Source organism: Danio aesculapii, chromosome 18 (assembly GCF_903798145.1).
Source record: "Danio aesculapii chromosome 18, fDanAes4.1, whole genome shotgun sequence".
Lineage (NCBI taxonomy): Eukaryota > Metazoa > Chordata > Actinopteri > Cypriniformes > Danionidae > Danio > Danio aesculapii.
Window position 1 is genome coordinate 54834366 of NC_079452.1, and position 15218 is coordinate 54849583.

Here is a 15218-nt window from a genome sequence, read left to right on the forward strand (position 1 = left end):
GATGAAATTCTGATAGCTTGTATTATAGATCTGATATCAGTTGTCACTCTATATTTCTCAATAATACTCCTTATTGATATGATATTGAATTGTTCTGTAGTTTTTACTGTCAGGGTCAAAAACATAATGCAATGCAAATTAATCGAGATTTAGAGATGTACAATTAACATTATTCAAGAACTGGATCGATCACATTAGATGCTAATATTGTCTAATTTATGGATAATGTTTACCCTGTGAATGTGATTAAAGATTTACAGCAAAGAAAACCTTTAGGAAACCTTTTTTAAAAATATTTATGTATTTTTTAGCAAATTTCAGCTTTTTATACAGGGTTTAATAATATTTAGAGGGCTCAGAAATGCCAATGAAATATAATATAGTTGCTTTTACAGTGTTAAAGTCATGTTTCTCTTTTTTTTATAGGACTTTGAAGCTCTCACTCCCAATCTTTTGGCTCGGACAGTGGAGACGGTGGAGGGTGGAGGGCTTGTGGTCATTCTCTTGAGGACGATGAACTCACTAAAGCAGCTCTACACGATGACGATGGTGAATGGCCTTTTTAGTGTTTTTATGCCAATAAGAATGTGTCAGTCTGTGTCTTTAAATTATTAAAATTTATGTTTTTTTTTTCAGGATGTCCATTCTCGATACAGGACAGAGGCTCACCAGGATGTTATTGGAAGATTTAATGAAAGGTCAGTGTTTTAATATTCAGTAGTTCCAGTTGGAATATTAATATATCTATCTATTGGAATATTAATGTGTCTAGTTCATTTGGGGGGTGGGGGGACATGTTAACAAACTGTGAAGAGTGATTGACTTGACTAATGTAAATGTAATACTACTTCTTATTTGCAAGCTGTTTTACAAACTTTTAGACTGTTTTTTTGGTTGAAACAGAGATTGAACAATTAAATCTAGTGAATTTATAGATGACACATTTTCTTGTCGAAAGTAACAAAAAACTATGCTTATTGGATAGCGGTGTATTTTTATAATGCAGTTTCATTTATTCATTAACTGAAAGGGCACAGATTAAACATGGAATTTAAGAAGTCAATTGAAATAAAGATGCATGAAGTTATGTGATTATTAAAATAACAGTCTCATTATTTTTTCATTGCAGACAAAATTATAGGCTAAATGTTTTGTGTTTTTGGTTATTAATTTTTAATTATTTCCTTAGTGATGTTTAATACAGCAAGGACATTTTCCACAGTATTTCCTATTGAACTTTTCTTCTGGAGAAAGTTACATTTCTATTATTTAAAAAAACTCATTTAATAACCGCTCTTATTATTATTTTTGATTGCCACAGAATAAACTACTATGGTCCCATGACTTGTCTGATTAACCTAACTTACCCAGTTAACTTGGATAAGCCTTTAAATAGCACTTTAAGCTGAATACTAGTCTCTTGCAAAATATCGAGTAAAAAATTATGTACTGTCAACATGGCAAAGAAGAAAAAAAGTAGCTATTAGAAACGATTCATTAAAACTATTATGCTTAATAAAATAATAGTTTATTAAATAATCATAAAATGATAATTATTTAATTTATTATATAAATTAATAATATTAATTATTTAATAAAATAATTAAGCTCCTTTAAACAGCACTTGACATATATTCGAATATATTTTATATATATATATTTATATTTTATATATACACCATATATTTCACTGGAAGGCTATTAAAATATACTTTTTAAAGTCACTCAATCAATCAATCAATCAATCAATCAATAAATAAACTAACAAAAAATATTTTTCCCAGATTCATTCTGTCGCTGTCCTCCTGTAAGACGTGTGTTGTGATTGATGACCAGCTCAACATTCTGCCCATCTCCTCTCACGCTACCAACATCAAACCCATCCCTCCAAAAAAACAGGTAAGCCTGATTCATAGCTGGACAGTGTCTATTTGACCTTTAACTAAAAAAGATTTCCACAATGTTTTGTATTTGTCATCAGGATGATGGACTTTCTCCGAGAGAACAGGAGCTGAAGGACCTGAAGGAGTCTTTACAGGACACACAGCCGGTTGGGGTTCTAGTGGACGGCTGTAAAACTATGGACCAGGTATAATCAATATAACTCTTGTTTTTAGTGCTGGGTGTTTATGCAGATGTCCCAAAATATTTCATTCAATTTGATTGGATTCCAATTCACAAACCGTTTTGATTCAATTCGATTTGGTTCTCAGTTTGATAATTAATATAGGGTTAATACAAAAGACCCCTGAAACAGAACTTTCAGACATTTGAGATAAGATGGAATAAAGCAGTGGTCGGAGATAGAGGACCCCTCCACGTTTTAGACTGCATATTATAATACACCTATGAATCATATTTAGTCAATAGCAGTGAATGTTTATTTTATCTTTTTGTTGTTTGATTAATATTAACAGAGTATTATTAGGGCTTATACACTGATAATGTCTCCAAAATACTTTAATTGTAGACTTACTGCACTTCACATATATGTTTACAGAAAGAAAAATATGTGCAGCCTGACATAATTGTATATCTTTCAGCTTTTTCACACTTCTCCAGATGTGTTCTCATCACACACTTATGCTGAGTTAACACCAGGTGGCGTGAATGACATGTTAGTGTGAGGGGAAAACATCCCTTGAGTAATCTAGAGCCAATGGCATTGTGCTTCGCGTCTAGTGTGAACCCATTATTAGAAATGGGGTATAGAATATAGGGAACTAAAATTATTTGCTGCTTTTGAGAATCTATATCAAGTCAAATTCTTTAAAGTTACATTTGTTCTTTTCGTATTTTTGTGTTTAGGCCAAGGCAGTGCTGAAGTTCATTGAGGCCATTTCAGAGAAGACGTTGCGCAGCACTGTAGCTCTTACTGCTGCTCGCGGTCGAGGCAAATCTGCTGCTCTGGGATTGGCAATGGCTGGAGCTGTCGCGTTTGGGTATGTTCAAATTTGAACAGTGCTATAATTGAATGAGCTCCATTTTTCTTGTTGCATCCTCACTGGGTTTTCCACATGTGAGTAACTTATTTTCTTTTTGTTGTATTTCGCAGCTATTCAAATATTTTTGTCACGTCACCCAGTCCAGACAATCTGCACACGCTGTTTGAGTTCGTATTTAAAGGATTTGATGCCCTGCAGTATCAGGTAATTCTCACTGAACACTGGGTTAGATATATTTTACTCACTGAAGAGTTTGGTATTCACAATAAAATGATTTATATTTTTGAATGTTACAAAACAAAAATCAGACATTATAATGCTATATTAAAAGTGATGTGTACAAAGAAGAAATGTGTTGAAAAAAATCAACTGTGTGTATACATCATTATCATTATAATAATGATATCTAGAGTTTGATTTTTAACTTGTGTTTTGCATTTGTTATTTTATTCATCTTTTTTCAGATTTAGATATTTTAGTAAAATAAATGAAACTGAGAAATGTTGATATGTGTCAGCAGAATTTAATTCTGACATGAATGAATGCATTTTCAAGGAAAATGAGAGAAATCTGGTGTTTCTTCTTTATAAATAATTCAGTTGTTTTTAAATCTAGGAACATCTGGACTATGAAATAATCCAGTCTCTGAATCCAGAGTTTAACAAAGCTGTGGTCCGTGTTAACATCTTTAAGGAACATCGGCAGACCATACAGGTAAACTGATATCTACAAATAATCTTGAGCTGGCAATCAAACTTGGGTCATCATGAGCACTGACATGCTATTAGTCTGCATGAGGCTACTGATATCCACATCTACTATTCATTTCTTCACAATGTTTGTTGAATCATGAAGACTCAGATACTACGTCAGATCAGATGGTTAAATGTGCTGGCAGAAAATGATGTTGATTTATTTATTTTTTTTCTCCATCTTTTTTGTTTGGATGGCAATAATTAAACAGTAGCTTGGCTTGTTTATGCCGGTCATAGTTTCATATAGTGGCCATTAAACAAAGTTATTAGTCCGTATCCTAATGAGTGATTCACTGAATCGTTAATTTAAATAATTCATGCAATGGGTCACCAAAAGTGAATTTTTTTAGGTGTTTGTATCAATAAGTCTTATAGTTAAAAGCCAGTGTGCTACAAAACATTGAAAAAATGTGCATTTATAAGATATTAACATTCAAAGCTTTAGGTTTAATCACTTCCAGCAAAATGAATCAAATTATTTTGATGTCACCTCATACTTAAGATTTTTGTCAAATCTTCTGACCAATCAAATGCTCTCTACGATTTGATATGCGCTGCCTATTCAAGACACTCTTCATGTTGAGTTGAAATTGATCATTTATTTTCATGTAAAATGTATTTAAAACGTATTTTCACCTAAACATTCACAAATGTATGAAAGAAATTAAGTGGTTGTCAGATTGTTTTGATCTAAACTCCTTTGTGGTTTTGAAATATGCGCAGGGGGAAAATACTATATCCAGTCCTGTTTTAATGTTACATCAAACATAGAATTAAAAATGCACAGTCCGAAGCACTTCACAGAACTTTAAAGATGAGTTTTTAAGAGCTTGCACATCATTAAAGGAGAATTATAGTGCTATCATAGATGATTAATAATACACAGCACTAGTGTATCTTTCTTGATCATATAATAATCATTCATTATTTTCTCTTGCTCATCTACAGTACATTCATCCAGCGGATGCAGTGAAGTTAGGACAGGCCGAGCTGCTAGTCATAGACGAGGCTGCTGCTATTCCACTGCCTTTAGTCAAGAAACTACTCGGACCTTACCTTGTGTTTATGGCATCTACCATCAATGGGTCTGTATCTGAGGAACTGTTACATTTTGATCATTTTACTATGGTACATTAACAGCACATTAATCCTGGTTTCCTCCTGCAGCTACGAGGGCACCGGTCGATCTCTGTCCCTCAAGCTGATTCAGCAGTTAAGACAGCAGAGCTCAGAGAGCCAGCAGAACCTCTCAGCGGAGAACAGAAACACCAGCACTGCCAGACTGGCTGCAGGTACCTTATGAAATTCTTCTGCTTTTAACAGTAGAAATTACAGGTAAAAATTACCCATCGTTTTTAAATAAATATGCACATCTCCCAGTCATTAGGGATGTTCCGATCAGGTTTTTTTTCCCCTCGAGTCAGAGTCATTTGATTTTGAGTATCTACTGATACCGAAACCCGATCTGAAATTTCTATAATGAATAAAAAAAGATTAAAGAAGAGCGAAGAAACAGATCCAGGATGTTTCTTGCCTTTTAATTCACCTTATTTTAACTCATCAACTCTGTTTGTATTGAATTATTAGCCCTCCTGAACAAACAGAGCACTTCTGTGAGCTAGCTTGAACAATCAAGAAACAAATAACATTCTTCTTTTTTGGACTTTAGTGCAACAGTAAATATAAAAAATAATCCAATATAAAAACAAATAGCACCTCAACTTAAAATACCCGGCAGGCAATGCCAAGTTTACATATCTGACAGTTTGCTATGGCAATGTTGTCGTTATCAACTTTATTATACCTGCAGACATACTCGCGATTTCCGCTTCAAGCTGCTTCCATGTTTTACTTTGCCTGCATTTAACCAATAACATCTCTGCTTCAAAGTGATGACATGCTGCATGCATTGGTGTTTCTATGTGAAGTCAAGAAAGAGGTCTGACTCTGTGCCACCGCAAAACTATAGATGTGTTAAAAAATAATGAAAATATATATACAAATATATTCAAGTCCTGATTGGGAGGTAACATCTGAAACCGCATTATCGGGCCCGATTTCCGATCATGTGATTGGATTTGGACTGACTTAAGCCAAAATTATTCTTGTTTACAACTCCCTGTGGTTTGTTCTTTTTTTAGAAAAATAAAAAAACAGAATGAAAATGGGACACTTATATAATACCTACAAGCACCAGCTTGTCAAAATGCCTTGTATTTTTATGGTATTAGTTTTGCTTCCGATGAAATTAATGGCAATTTTGCAGAAATGAGCAAATATTGTACATTGATAAATGAGGAAAAAAACAAACTCTGAAACAACAACAATCAACTAAATAGTACAAAAATAAAAATCATCTTTTAAATGAACTGCATTTTTGCGTACTTCACTTTCAGCTTCAGGTTTTGAATGCAGGGTTCACCCAAGTCATGGAATTTCTCGAATATCTTGGAATATTAAAAGGTCTGTTTCAAAAAATTTTAAGTCAGGGAATGGGCTCTATGCACAGCTAGCATTTTAAAGATAACGATAAACTTCCGGTGAAAGCTTAATGTGATTATTGTCAAGTTGTTTTTACAGCATGGATGTTGTAATGTAATTTCAATATATTCAGTTAAATAGACTTAAGCATTCATTTAGTTGTTCAAGCATAAAACGAGATGAAAGACTGTTGTAACCACTAGTGCCGTCAGTAGCAACAGGTAGCGCAGAAATTCCATTAAAATATGACAGTTTAGTTTACTCCAGTATTTTTAAAGACATGGCAGGGGGAAATGGAATTAATGCAGTGCTTCTTGTCCGATCTGAGACCAACTCCATATCATATTTCTAACAGGCAGTGAAGATCGCTGATTTTTAAAGATATCAGATCTTAAACGTTACAGTTTTGTAATGGAAAGACAGTACACCGAAAGCCCTTGGGCTGCCTGGCTGAAAATTAAAAGTCTGTGTGCATATAGCCCTTTTGACATTTGTCTTTTCGAGTGGAAACCCTGTGAATGCACTGCAGGTATTTTTGCTTTTGCTTTCCATTTTGTATGCGGCAAATTCATTTTTGCCATTCTGGCACAAATCTCTCATGTGGGCGGCTTAACAGTGGGTTTTCTCTGGTTAGTGAGATTTTGATGGACTGCTCTCAGTCCTGGATGTAGAAAGTGGCGCAAATAATAAATATAAGTATATTAAAATATAAAATATCTGTTGGATTTGTGTAAAATTCATATTTTGCTTGGATATTGTTAGTGACAAACATCTTTGTGCACAATAAGCTTGCATAAACATTTCATAATTGCCTTTTAATATTCAATAAATGAGGAAAATGTCTTTTTCCAGCACTTCACTTATTGTCGAACTAATTGTTTACTTGAAGTAATGGAGGTTACTTCCATAAATCACACAAAGCATGGTGGGGCATAGGGAAAAGGTGGATATTATGCTGCTATTTTTGCTCAGTTATTTTTATTGCGCTTATGTTTTAGCATTCTATGTTGCTAGAATGATTGTGGTTATCAATTTTAGTTATGGATAAAAGAAGCGATTTTTAAGGATTTCTTGAGTGAGCGTCAGTCTAATGGTCTGTTGATGTTATGGGTAAGAATGTGTTCTGGCTTGGCTCGTGATTAAAACTAATAAAATATTTCATGACTCTCGATATTACTTTGTGACGACAGTTAAATAATACAGCAGCATGTTTGATTTTAGCTATATCAAAACTCTAATGTTATGTAATAAATTGCTCTTGCTTGTGGTTGTATGTAACAACCCCTTATGCTTCTAGTGTTAAATGTAACACCTTTTTTCCTTGATAGAAAATCATCTGAATTATGATCAAGCTTATATTTTTTTTGTGTGTGTATGTAATCGTGTGAATGTGTTCCCCAGCACGAAGCCTTCATGAAGTGACCCTCCACGAGTCCATCCGCTATGGTCAGGGAGATCATGTGGAGAGATGGCTGAATGAGCTGCTGTGTTTGGACTGTTTGAGTGTACCACGCATCATTTCCGGCTGCCCTTTACCACAGACCTGTGACCTGTATCCTTTAAATAAGACACTGGATTTTTATGATTACAATAACATATTGGTTTAGTTGCTACAGAGCTGTCGTAAAAGTTGAAAAAATGCAAAAAATGTATAAAGTAATTATTTTGAGAAAATTTGACACAGAACAAAGTCACAGAGGTGTGAGATTAAAGTCAACATTTTGAGAATCATCTGCATTAATATTCAACTACATGTTGCAAACTAAAATAAAAAGTAAAAAAACAAAAAGAAGTTGACTATTCTTAATCTTTATCGTTCTTTGTTTTGTTTATTTATTGTCATGACAAAAATACTGTAGTATGTAAACGCACAATTCCATCACATATTAAATAACTAATTAAATCTATTTATTAAAATAATTATCCATATAAATTCTTCATGAAAGAATTGTAATAATAGCATAAAAAGCCATATTTATTACTAATAATTTCAGATTTTTGTCATTTTTTATGGAAAAAATTTAACTGATATTCAGCCATTTGATGCAACAAGTAATTTAATATTTTGTCATAATTGTAATAACATACTTTTGTGACTTTTAATCTCACAATTATGATTGAACAGTTGCATATTTGCGATTACCAATTTGTGCATTCAAATGTAATTAGCGCATGGCTAATTTTCAAAAAAGCAAAAAGCCGTTTCTACTGTAACAGGGTGTCCGCGGGGTCTTAAAAAGTATTAAAAGTTGATAAATCAATGTAGAGAAATTTAAGGCCCTTAAAAAGTATTAAAAAGTCTTAAATTCTATTGTGCAAGGTATTAAACTTAATATCATTTCTGATTGTGCAATGCTTGGTTGTATGCTAAAGTTTGCCAGAATTCAATCTGCAAATATCAGGATGCTATATAGTTTATCAAATGAATGAAATCCTACTAGATTTGACATCATGCTGCTTTGTTTACTGCAGTAAACAAGGCAACACTTTTATTTCTGCAGTTCTATAGGTGCCAGCCTGCTGAATTAGCTAGATTTAATAGATTTTTTTATTCACTATATGAATAATGTTTTCGTTTTGGATTGATTTCTTACATTAATATTTAGTAAGTTAAAGTCTCGCCAGTGTTTCTGGTTGAAAAGGGGTTATAAGGTCTAAATATGTATGCAAAGAGTCTTAAAAAGGTTTACAAGGTATTGAATTTCACTCTCTGATTCCTGTATATACTCTGTGTTGAGACTAGATAGGATACACAGCCGGCCAGAAGTGAAATATGCACAACAATATAGCGGCCTTTTTTATGAGACTGTATAACAATAATTCATATTTTTATAGTACTGTGACGGTTTGGTTTAGGGGTGGACGTTAAAAAATATAATTTATTCGGTCATTTAATAGATAAATAATGCTAGGTACAACTACTGTTAGGGTGGGGGTAGACGTTATAAAAATACTATTATTGGGAAATTTAATTAATAACATAAATCATTTTCGTTAACTTCTGGCCACAACCATATCTGATCTAGCAACAACCCATTTCTACTACTTCTAAATTTCTTTAACCCTTTAATCAGTTACTATGTGAATCGAGACACGTTGTTTTGTTATCACAAGGCTTCTGAGGCTTTCCTTCAGCGTCTTATGGCACTTTACGTAGCATCGCATTACAAGGTAAATGGAGCATTTTTGATACGAGACCTGCTTGAGAAGCATTGGATTAGAACAATACATTATATTATCAACTCCAAACATCAACCTCATGTTGACTCACTCTCCTGTTTTTTTGCTAAGAATTCCCCCAATGACCTTCAGATGCTCTCGGATGCTCCAGCTCATCATCTGTTTTGCCTACTACCGCCTGTTCCACCGACACAGAACTCACTGCCTGAAGTCTTAGCAGTCCTTCAGGTACATTTAAACCTACTTAATTCCAGTCTGAGATGAGGTTATTAATGAACTGTGTAGTTATGTTTTTTGTTAATGTATTTACTAACATCAGCAAAAAATAAACAATACATTCATTACAGAATTTATTTATTTTATGTTTGTTAACTTTAGTAAATGGAAATAGTTGTTCATTGTTAGTTTGTATAACTGAAAGTGCATTAACTAATGTTAACAAGCAGGAATGCGGATTTTAATATTGCAGTAGTGAATGTTGAACGATGTGTAATAAATGCTGTACAAGTATTGTTCGTTATTGGTTCAGGTTAGTAAATGTGTTAACTAATGAAACCTTATTGTAAAGTAGGACCTTTTTTGTCTTCGTACAGGTGTGTCTGGAAGGAGAAATCTCACGTCAGTCTATCCTCTCCAGCTTGTCCAGAGGGAAGAAAGCTTCTGGTGACCTTATTCCCTGGACTGTTTCTGAACAGGTAACAAAGTTCAATGAAACGTTCAAAAGTTTGGCTGACACTGAAAACAGCTTTATCACGTTTGGACATGGGGCTGGGTAATTTGGCCTAAAATCAAGATCTCGATTAATTGAACATTTAAGTTTTGTACAGTAAATATGCTCATATATTACAAGTGAGAGAATTTCTTATTGAAGGAAGCGTTACTTGATTTTAAAATAGTTGAAGGAAACACACACTATCTACTATCTAAGATTGTTTATTAAACACAAATGTTGAACAACTGAAATTAAAACACACATTGTCGAAAACCAACAGTCATTTTTTTAAATAATAATAATAAATAAATAAATAACTTGCACTTTTGGAAACAATAAGTTATTTTTAAAATAAGCAGTATCTCTTCTGAATAAAAATAACTTGTATATCCTGTAAATGAAATTTTAAGCACTTAATTAAAAATATTTTAATGTAAATAATAATTTAATTGTAATAGAAAATATGTATACATTTCAAGTTACATTTTTTTGAGAGTTGCACAGGTATGCGACCACGCGATGGCTGTGCCGGACTATACCCGTGCATTCGATGCAGAAGTATAAATCAGCCTTAACAGAGCGGGGTCTCGTGACTCCACATTTAGTAGGAAAAGTAATTGAAAAAATTGACCTGGAAAAGTTGGATCGATTATAGGTTCTGAATGTCGATTTTTGGTTACTTTCTGATTAACCGCCCAGCCCTATTTGTACATTATAATTAAAGTCAGAATTATTAGCCCCCCTTTGAATTTTTTTTTCTCTTTTGACGGTATGTCTGATAATATTTTTTCTTTTAGAGAAAGTTTTGTTTGTTTTATTTCACCTAGAATAAAAGCAGTTTTTCATTTTTAGAAAACCATTTTAAGGTCAAAATTATTAGCCCCTTTAAGCTATATTTTTTTCGATAGAACAAACCATCGTTATACAATAACCTGCCTAATTACCCTAACCTGTTTAGTTAACCAAATTAACCTAGTTTAGCCTTTAAATGTCACTTTAAGCTGTATAGAAGTGTCTTGAAAAATATCTAGTAAAATATTATTTACTGTCATCATGGCGAAGATAAAATAAATCAGTTATTAGAAATGAGTTATTAAAACTATTATGTTTAGAAAATGTGTAGAAAAAAACTTCTCTCTTTGTTAAACAGAAACTGGGGAAAAAATAAACAGGGGAGCTAATAATTCAGGGGGGCTAATAATTTTGACTTCAACTGTACATCTCAAAATATATTCAGATTTTATATTGTAATATTTTACAAAATAAATGGATAACACTTAGCAATACTGGACACATAGTTTATGAACCAACAATGAACATTATTACTGTATTTAATCATCTTTGTTTACACTGCATTAATGAATGTCAACAAGCTTTGTTTTATATTTTAATTATGCATTAGTAAATGTTGAACTTTAATAAATGCTCTCCATACATTGTTCTTTGCTTCTTTATATTATTAATTACATTAACATTAACAATGTGTTTCGTATTGTAAAGTGTTTCCAATAAAGGGCTGCCTTGGTGAGCAGAAGAGACCCAGAATTTTGAACATTTGTGTAGATAGAACATGTAGTCCATACTGTTATGCTTCAGAAATTAAATCTGAAGTGATTTTGATTCTGCTCGTGTTTTTTTCATTCAGTTTCAAGACTCAGAGTTTGCAGGTCTCTCAGGCGGCAGGATCGTGCGTATCGCTGTGAATCCTGATTATCAAGGGGTAAACAACTTCTCTTTTGTTTATGTATAACCCCAATCATGCTTGTTCATTACAAGCATGTGTTGTGATCACCCGTGTGTGATTGATTTTGTCATTGTTTAGATGGGATATGGCACTCGTGCATTGCAGCTGCTGCAAAGATATTATGAAGGCCAGTTTCCTGTTTGGGATGAGCAAGAACAGACAACGACCAGTGCGATCACATCTGTGAGCAGTGAGGTAATGATCTGTTTGTGCCATCATACATGTTTTAAAATGTTTTAGTGGACATGTCCTATGTTGGTTCATATAAGTAAAAAAATCTTTAGAAATTCAAGTGCTGCATTTCTTTAAAGGAACAATCCACTTTTTTTTTAGCAAGGTGCAGAGCTCATTTTAAAGCTCTCCTGGAGTTGAGTTTTCAAACAGTTGACTTTTACCCTTTTTGAATCAATTCAGTTGATCGCCAGTCCTGGTTGGAGCACTTTTAGCTTAGCTTTCATGTATCATTGAATCAGATTAGACCATTATCATCTTGCTAAAAAAAAAAAGTTTCTAAAAGAGTAATTTTCTTATTTAAAGCTGGACTATTCTGTTGTTACATCATATAGTAATGAAACGTTCATATAATTGCATATCCATGGTACGGCAGCAAAGTTCCTTGATCATTACACCAGAAAAAAAATTATATTTGACATTTTAAATGAGATGCTAATGGTCTAATCCGATTCAATGTATTATGTTAAGCTAAGCTAAAAGTGCTCCGTCCAGTCCAGGAGATCGGCTGAATAAATTCAAGAGTGATAAAACTTAACCGTTTAACTCTAGGTTAGCTCTAAAATGAACTCCCCTCATTTCCATAAAAAATGGAGCGTTCCTTTAAACAGTAATAAAACAAAAACAGCAGTATTGCAAAATAACTTAAAAAAAAAAGTAATGTATATTTGATATGCTAAGCTGCATTTTTAGCAACAATTACCCCAATCTTAAGTAGCACATGATCATTGCTTGAGAAACATTTATTCTTATAATCAGTGCTGAAAATACTCGGCGTTTTTTTTTATTTTTTTATTTTTTGCAAATTCATTGAAAAACATTCAGAAGACTCTTAATTCATTTATTAAGATTCAGAACTGTGAAGTTATACAGTGTATGCATTTACTGTGCACTTTAATCAATTTAACACTTCCTTGCAGAATAGAATAAATAAAATCTCTTTAAAAAGTATGTCATTTATTTTAGTTGTTTGCTGACATTATTTTTTATAGTGGTAATACTTAAAACTTTCTACCATCAATTTCCCATATGTAAATTAGCCCTCTGTCACATCAACGTGTACATTTAATTTTGAATATGTTTTAGATCATTCTTAACTAATGAGGTGTCGTATTGAGCCAAAATCTAAAATAAGAGTATTTTAATTATGTTTTGTGAAAGGAGTGTATTTTTGTTGATGTCCAGGCTGTCAGTCTGCTGGAGGAGGTGGTTTCTCCTAGGAAAGATCTGCCACCACTGCTGTTGAAGCTGAATGAGAGAAGAGCCGAGCGGCTGGATTACCTGGGAGTTTCTTACGGCCTCACTCCTCAACTACTGAAGTCAGTCGCTTCATGCAAACAGACACTATAGGGATATTGCAACAAGCAGTGTTGGGGAAGGTTACTTTAAAAATAAAGAAGAGATTGTAATATCTATTACTTTTAAAGGTGACTAAATATGGTACTTAGTTACTTTTTAACGACTTGTTAAAGTTACTTGTTAAGCCAGGGATGTCAAACTCAATTCCTAGAGGGCCGCAGCCCTGCACAGTTTAGTTCCAGCCCTGCTTTAACACACTTACCGGTATATGTTTCAGATAAAACTGAAAGACTTAATTAGTTTGATCATCTGTGTTTAATTAAGGTTGGCACTAACTGTGCAGGGCTGCGGCCCTCTAGGAATTGAGTTTGACATCCCTGTGTTAAGCCGTAGTCACCGCACTTTTCGATCATTAGACTTTCATTCATACACAAACTCTAGTGTGACCATGGCTTTTGCATTACTTTTTTTTCAGCTGGACTGAGCTGCTTGTTTATAATGCTTTTAGACATATGTTTAAAAAAGTGTATTTTTGAAAAATGTAAAGCCCTCTTACACCAAAAGTAAAATAAATCTCATAGTGAAGGAAATTACAAGTCACATCTGTGCAATTGAGGAGGTGCAGGTCAAACCTTTCTGCATTGATTAGTTAGTTTAGTCTATTTATGCAGATGGAAATTCTGACATCCAGTACATGAAGACTAGGATGCGTGGTCAAAATTTTAATTCTTTTCAGCTATGGATTTCCAGAGTTTGCGTTTCATAGTTCTTATACATTTTAAGGCTACTGAAGTCTGCTGAATCCCAAAGTTTGTGTTAGTGGGATGAGGAAATACATGTTCACATTTAAGCTAGAACTACAGTACGATTTTTACATCATACACAACACATCTGTACTGATTTCTGGGAACAGAAGGGCTGTCAGCCAATAAAAGGTGATTCATTTTTTTATTTTTTAAAGTAAGTGCCTATATTTTCCTGAAAAAGAATAGTCAGGATACTTTAGTTACTTGAAAACGTAATCAAATTACATGATGTATGTGTTACCCTCAACAAGTAATGCAACATTATTACAAAACTGTTATCAAACATAATGCGTCTGGTTTTTCCCGTTCAGATTCTGGAAGAAGGCTGGGTTTGTTCCTGTTTATTTGAGACAGACTCCGGTAAGAATGCGTTTTTTTTTTATTGAAGTAATGTCAGAGTTGTTTCTCTTGCTCTAAGTTTGTTATATTATTGTTATATCATCACCTTTAGAATGACTTGACGGGCGAGCACTCCTGCATTATGCTCAAAGACCTCAATGCTGAAGAGTCAACAGACCAGAACCAGTGGCTCTCTGCTTTTTGGAAGGGTAACTATTCATTCTTTCTTTCATCATTTTGATTGGTCAACTGGAGCACTCATATGTAAGAATTAAGTAATGCAGAGGTTTTACATATTGTATGAAGATGTTTTTGTTGATCTGTTCACAAGGATGGATGATTCTAAACACAGGTGTAAATCATAGACTGTAAAATATATGGACGTAGCATCCGTGACGTCACCCATAGGTTTCTGAACACTGCAAAAGAAGCTACAAGTAGGCGCGGCCAACCGTCGCCATTTTGTTTGCACCCACGGCGGGATACCAAACAAGGGCAAAGTGGCGGAGAGTGAGCGGAGCTACAGAGACCTGCTGGCACTTTGCTTAGACCTGGCAGACAGACTTTACTTTGGGAGAAACACTTGATACTTTATTACCTGCGACTCGTTTGTGTTCTGACCACATGTGCTTTGCTGTACACTATATCAATAAAGTGTTTAGACTTTTAAAAACACTGTAGTAATACATTGAGCCACTAAACATTGCTCTTATGACAATTTTCTAC

General features: G+C 33.7%; 1 protein-coding gene across 1 annotated transcript in view; it reads left to right on the forward strand.

The window, feature by feature from the left end:
* nat10 (N-acetyltransferase 10) overlaps positions 1 to 15218 on the forward strand; it is a 30064-nt gene that overhangs the window by 3441 nt on the left and 11405 nt on the right. Inside the window, exons 5-22 of the mRNA XM_056479006.1 lie at positions 427 to 549; positions 637 to 698; positions 1785 to 1899; positions 1982 to 2089; positions 2809 to 2942; positions 3056 to 3149; positions 3561 to 3659; positions 4649 to 4785; positions 4868 to 4992; positions 7583 to 7733; positions 9256 to 9352; positions 9473 to 9589; positions 9955 to 10056; positions 11719 to 11793; positions 11896 to 12012; positions 13234 to 13367; positions 14465 to 14513; positions 14605 to 14701. Coding sequence (XP_056334981.1) covers positions 427 to 549; positions 637 to 698; positions 1785 to 1899; positions 1982 to 2089; positions 2809 to 2942; positions 3056 to 3149; positions 3561 to 3659; positions 4649 to 4785; positions 4868 to 4992; positions 7583 to 7733; positions 9256 to 9352; positions 9473 to 9589; positions 9955 to 10056; positions 11719 to 11793; positions 11896 to 12012; positions 13234 to 13367; positions 14465 to 14513; positions 14605 to 14701 — 1936 coding nt within the window. The remainder of the gene's footprint in view (positions 1 to 426; positions 550 to 636; positions 699 to 1784; positions 1900 to 1981; positions 2090 to 2808; positions 2943 to 3055; positions 3150 to 3560; positions 3660 to 4648; positions 4786 to 4867; positions 4993 to 7582; positions 7734 to 9255; positions 9353 to 9472; positions 9590 to 9954; positions 10057 to 11718; positions 11794 to 11895; positions 12013 to 13233; positions 13368 to 14464; positions 14514 to 14604; positions 14702 to 15218) is intronic.